This window comes from Papaver somniferum, chromosome 8 (assembly GCF_003573695.1).
Source record: "Papaver somniferum cultivar HN1 chromosome 8, ASM357369v1, whole genome shotgun sequence".
NCBI lineage: Eukaryota > Viridiplantae > Streptophyta > Magnoliopsida > Ranunculales > Papaveraceae > Papaver > Papaver somniferum.
The window spans coordinates 172,481,127-172,486,922 of NC_039365.1; the positions used below are offsets into that span (position 1 = coordinate 172,481,127).

Sequence of the window (5,796 nt, forward strand, 5' to 3'; positions counted from 1 at the left end):
GATGTGTGAAAATTAAGCGCAATAAAAACGGGCCTACAGTAATACCACAAGTGCACGGTCGTCAGTTGTAGCTCGTGCAAGTACGGGTCGATCCACAGAGACTGGGAGTGTTTTGGAGTTTTCTAGCTATTTTGGGCTCCTAAATTGTTGTTGGTTAACTATGAAGCCTTTTGGGCTTTGGGCTTAGGGTACCTTTGGATTATAGATCTGTGAATCCCGTACACTACCTTTTGGTATATCCTAGTTGTATCTAGAGTCGTCTACTCCATAGATCCTTTATGGTTTAGCAACTATCAAAGACTTCACTGGGATTCGTGAAGCCAGGAAAAGTTATCTTTTATCTTGATAACTTGAGTATCATGATCTTGCTCGATTATTGATATATCACTTGAACAAGATTAATAGAAATCACATGATTTTCTTCATCTCAATCTTTGTGGTTCCACAAGTTTTTATACTTGTGAGGTGAATAATAATCTAGGCTGCACTTTGGGTTGCATAAGTCTGGATTTTGAAGATAGCCAGACTTTTGTCAAGTTGCTATCGATTTCCATCACCTGGATCTTACGTTTGATCTGATTATCCGTTTCGATCGTAAATCAGAAATCAATTATATAGGCTTAATCTGTGGGTGACAGATTTGGTTTAAAATCTTCAATTGAGTTGAAGCAACTCTTAGTTGGTGTGATATTTTCTAAGGGAATCAATTGCGCGAAGTCCTGCTGGGGTTCAAGAGGCGCGACTGTACTTGAATCAGTGGGAGACTGACTTCGGGCTCAACTACATTCGAGACCGAATTTAATTTTTAGAGGGCTATTGTTTGTAGCGGCTTAATAAAGTTTGGTGTTCAATATGGACAAGGTCCTGAGGGTTTTCTGCATTTGCGATTTCCTCGTTAACAAAATTTCTGGTGTCTGTGTTATTTCTTTTTCTGCATTATGTTGTTTATCTTTATAATTGAAATATCACAGGTTGTACGTCGATCAATCACAGTAGATAGTCCAACCTTGTTTTTTGGATAATACTTGATTGATCCTTCGATATTGACCTTTGGTACCGTTCAAGAACTCTCTTTGAGATTAGGTTCACGGATTCAATTTTGTAAACGTTCTATTCACAATAGAGATTGAGATAAAACTTTAGACACTTTCCTTAATTGAGTTTTTAAGTCTCGGGGTTGTGTTGAGTTTGTCCATACAGATTTCCTATGAAAAAGTTGGTGATGTATTTTGGTAACCCCAGTGTTTTTACAACACAAAGCAGAAGATTTCTCTAACCCACTCCCAGATATTGCGTCCAAAGACAATATCTAAAAAAAAAATCTACCACCGGATGGTATACGGAAATGACTTTGAACAACCTTGACAAATGTTACCCTAACCTAGTGCTACTCAATGGAGAAAACTATGAAAAGATAACTCCAATCTCAAATGATAACGCCATCAACACTAAATGCGTACACCTTGAGGCTTAGGTACCACTATCTAAGTCTAGAACATATAATGAAGTTTTGTTTACTATATCTATACACCAGGCTTACGGTACGTATAGCCGCCGCATGAACCTACAGTTTCTTCCAGATGCAAGGGTATACTAACCCATTCATACTACTAAGACTGGACAATCAAGCATAATATGCACACGACCAGTCTCCCCAGATATGAGAAATATATATAATATTGAGATAAAATTCCACCTCTAATAATAAAGGCACCAAATTCCAGTGTCATGTAAATTGTAATATTGAAATTCTATCCCTATATAATATTTAGGCCACACATATTTCCACAGACCCTATTCAGTTATATTGATGGGTCAATACTACCAAATTCCAGTAATATTAAGCCCCACCTCGTATGACACCAAATTCCAGTGTCGACTAAGTGAAAAGCCGTGGAGAAACACAGTCACTCCTCGCGAGGAGACCAGACAATGCATACCAGGCAACATACTCATTATATTTCATACAAACATGCTCAAAAGTGTCAAAGACTCATCATACTCGCAGATTAAAAGAAAACTTAATAATCACAAGTTAGATTCAATAACTTACTGATCACAAGAAAGTTACAAAAGTTCTCACATGTTTTGAAACACATCAACATCTCGCTCCCTCAAATCTTCATGAACATCAGTAACATCTCCTACTTAATATGTTCCACCCTGTTGACCGATTATTTCAGCAGATCATCTCAAATTTTACCCTCAATCACCTGTAGCAGGAGACAGGAAAATAAAAACGAAGAAGAAGATAAGAATGATTTATCTTTAATAGATTTTGGTGTAAAACCAAAACAGAATTGCTGAGGCACCCACTCGTTTGGTTATGGGAAGCCCGAGAAGAATATCTCACTTGATTGAGATAGAAGGTGCCTTGAATAAAAGCGCCAGGTGTCTTAATAGCTTGAATATATAAAATACCATTTTTCCCTTTATGCTAATTAGATGATTTCTTCTTCGTTTGGTATCTGAATGACTCGTTCGAGTAGCCCATCTCGCCTAACTTTTCGGGATCTATCAAATGCTACTAGTTTTGTAACCAATTATTATCAATAAATTTCTGTTAATTATTGTTTATATTTAGTTAACCGTGTCATTAGTGGCTAAATCGTTTTTCGACCGGTCTATTAGCGTTGAGGTGCTTACCGGTCTTTACAACTTGCCTTTCACAACATAGTTTTATGATACATATCTAAACGGATATAACCAATATGTGGAAATCGGTTAGAACATGTGAACCTTGAACCCTAAACATATCCATTTCAATTAGAATGCGTGGAAATTGGTTCTCCCATGGATATTGAAAACTGATATACGTATCTGTTACGCTAAAGCTATCGGATCAAGATTCATCTTTTAGGGTATGTTGGGGATCGAATACGTGTAATAGCAAGAATCGTAGGTTAAAGTACCTAGATGTAGTTCTAGGGACCATTGTTCTATGTATCAAAAGAAGAGAAAAAACTATTGAATATCGGGTGATTCGTGCATTTTACTTGTTTTTAATCGCCTGCTTTTTCGTGATTCTCCAGTTGTATCTCCAATGAAATTGTCATTTATAACCTTATCAACAAGTTTTAAACGGTGGGTATATTTTCAATTATAATTATAATATTTGTATAAATTTATGCATGCAAAAAATAAATAAATAGGTATCCAATAAAATATTGACATTACCGAATCTTTTTCCATACGAGAAAAAACGTCAGATAAGATATTCATGTTCAATATCCAAAACTCCTGATACTGAATCGAAGGGCTTATCTATACATGGGTGGAGCTAGAAACCAGAATATGGGGAAACAAAATTCTATTAAGGATAGCAAGAAACTAAGATTAGGCTTGTAGGAAAATTGGGGCTTGGAAATTTAGTCTTTGGAGCCCAATTAGTAGGGGTAGCAACTTCACACCGTTGTTGCACGTTGGATCCACCACTGTATCTATGGGTCTATGGCGAAGTCTTGTTTGTACCTTTTGGTGCTCAAAGTCCTGGTTGTATTTTCCTTTGGTTACTCTTAAAGTTCCGGCAAGTCTTTCTTTGATCTATCTCTAAATGCTAAAGATTTTGTTGAGTCATCTCCTAATGAGAATTTTGAATCTGTAATTGTTTTTGTTTAGGTAAATTCTTAATGCCTTCTTCTTGCTTTTTATATTCTAGCCATGGGTGAATAGGAATAAAATAAAACGACAAAGTAAGTAGAGCTGCACATCACCAACTTCGTTCATCATTGCCCCCAAAGAAATTAAAAAAAATACAATTGAAATGACTAAGGGGTTTTTCTTTTTTATATGCAACACATTTTTCTCACTCAAGCCAAATTGAAAACAAATACAGAAGAAAGATTCACAAAAACAGCTGCTAAATAGAAAAGAAAGAAATGTAAAATAAATCTACAACCCCTTCTTCCTACCTTATTACAAACACAAATTTGAGATTTGGATTTGAAACTCGCTTAATCATGAATCAACAAGAATTCAACTGTCTTAACTTAGAATTCATTGACAAGGGGAGCGTGCTCGGATTGCATGAACACGTTTCCGTAGGTGAGACCAGCTAGACCACCACCGATCAATGGACCGACAAAGTAGATCCAGAGTCCGGAGAAGTTTCCACTGGCAACGGCGGGACCGAAAGAACGAGCTGGATTCATTGATCCACCGGAGAAAGGTCCAGCAGCCAAGATGTTGGCACCAACGATGAAACCAATGGCAATTGGGGCAATGGTTCCCAATGAACCCTTTTTGGGGTCAGCGGCGGTGGCGTAGACGGTGTAGACCAAAGCGAAGGTGATGATGATTTCAAAAACAACTCCTTCGATGGCTCCAACTCCTGCTCCGACGGCGTGGATGGGAGTGGCCTGCAAATTGTAACATTAAGTACTAATTAAGGCGCTAATTAAGTAATATTCATTCAATTAGTGGATTAAACATGATTTAATGAAAATCAAGGTAGTATGATTTTGTGAGATTAATTACCAATCCACCGGTGACAACTTTGAGGAGGAAGCAAGCAGCAACAGCTCCAAGAAGCTGGGCAACCCAGTAAAAGAGTCCAGTTATGATGGTGATCTGTCCACCAACGGCCAATCCGAAGGTGACAGCTGGGTTCACGTGTCCACCGGAGATGTTGGCACCAACGGAAACGGCAACGAATAGAGCAAATGCGTGACAAATGGCAATAGCAACAAGACCTGCTGGATCAAGAGCTGCATCACCTGAAAGTTTGCCTGCAATACACATCCACATTACCCATTTTGTTAATATAGAAATCAAATTTGTAAAGCTTAAACCCAAAGTCCAAAATCACTTTAAATCGCATTAGAAAATGAAGAAAACAAAAATGCTCCTTGATTAATCATTGGTAAAAGCTACATTCAAACTTTTTCATAAAAACACACACACCATTAATAACTAAATTAAGTAAAAAATCTCAATCCAGGCTTCACAGTAAAGGTTTTTAATTTCCTCTTATAGAATGGAGATACAGTTTTCCAACCTTGACAAATGGCAAAGCCAAATAATTTTAGTGCACAGGTTGAAAATTGAATTTCGATAAAATTCTACCAAAATTATATATTCAGACCAATTAACTGGAAATCTGAAATAAAATGCTGATGTGCATGCGTTTTGAAAACTACCAAGAAAGGGTTTGATTTGCAAGAAATCTTGTTGAGGTTTGATAAATTCAAGAAAATCTATAAAACAGAAGCAGAATTCTTGATCAAAGAGTAGAATTCAAGGAAGGTAATTCTAACCGTAGGCAATGGCAGAACCAACACCAGCAAAGACGAAGAGAAGAGTGGAGATGAATTCAGCAAGATAGGCCTTGAGAGACCCTACGCTGAATGAATCATCAAAAGCTCCGAAAGCAATACAAGGCATCTTCTCAGATAGTTTTTAGAAACTCTTTTTGTTGTTTTAAGAAGAAGAAGAAGAAGAAGAAGAAGAAGAGTTGGTGCTTGAAAAGCTGTGATAAGCAGTGTTTATATACACACGAATGAGTGAATAGAATACTAATAAATGTGGAGGAGGAGATGGTTCTAGTAAAAGGAATATTATCAAATCAAATATTGTTGGTGTTATCTTTTAGGGGGATTCCTTGTGTTGCTATTGCAATCCAGTCACGTTGTGTCCAATCTTCTTCATCTCATATCAATTCAAGCCTAGCTGTAACTGAGAGCGGTATATGGTTAATAATAATGCTTGTGAAAAACTAAGTTGTCGCCAACTTCATTAATAATTGGTATGTCCATGTGACCGACCGCTAAAAGTTGTCTGTCATATTAAAAAGGAAGA

General features: G+C 37.1%; 1 protein-coding gene across 1 annotated transcript; it reads right to left on the reverse strand.

The window, feature by feature from the left end:
- Nucleotides 1-3,697: 3,697 nt before the first annotated feature.
- On the reverse strand, nt 3,698-5,504 carry LOC113303992 (aquaporin TIP2-1-like). Its single transcript, XM_026553085.1, has 3 exons — nt 5,256-5,504; nt 4,477-4,727; nt 3,698-4,358 (listed from the first exon to the last, which is right to left on the reverse strand). Exons 1-3 carry the CDS (start codon nt 5,380-5,382, stop codon nt 3,990-3,992), a joined length of 747 nt encoding a protein of 248 aa, XP_026408870.1. The 5' UTR covers nt 5,383-5,504; the 3' UTR covers nt 3,698-3,989.
- Between the last annotated feature and the right edge of the window lie 292 nt (nt 5,505-5,796).

Bases quoted from the DNA above. Each gene is read 5' to 3' on its own strand.
- LOC113303992 (XM_026553085.1), bottom strand. From the start codon at position 5,382: ATGCCTTGTATTGCTTTCGGAGCTTTTGATGATTCATTCAGCGTAGGG. The intron at 4,728-5,255 runs GTTAGAATTACC...TGTGTATTGCAG, and splicing joins TGGTTCTGCCATTGCCTACG to GCAAACTTTCAGGTGATGCA. The intron at 4,359-4,476 runs GTAATTAATCTC...TACAATTTGCAG, and splicing joins AAGTTGTCACCGGTGGATTG to GCCACTCCCATCCACGCCGT.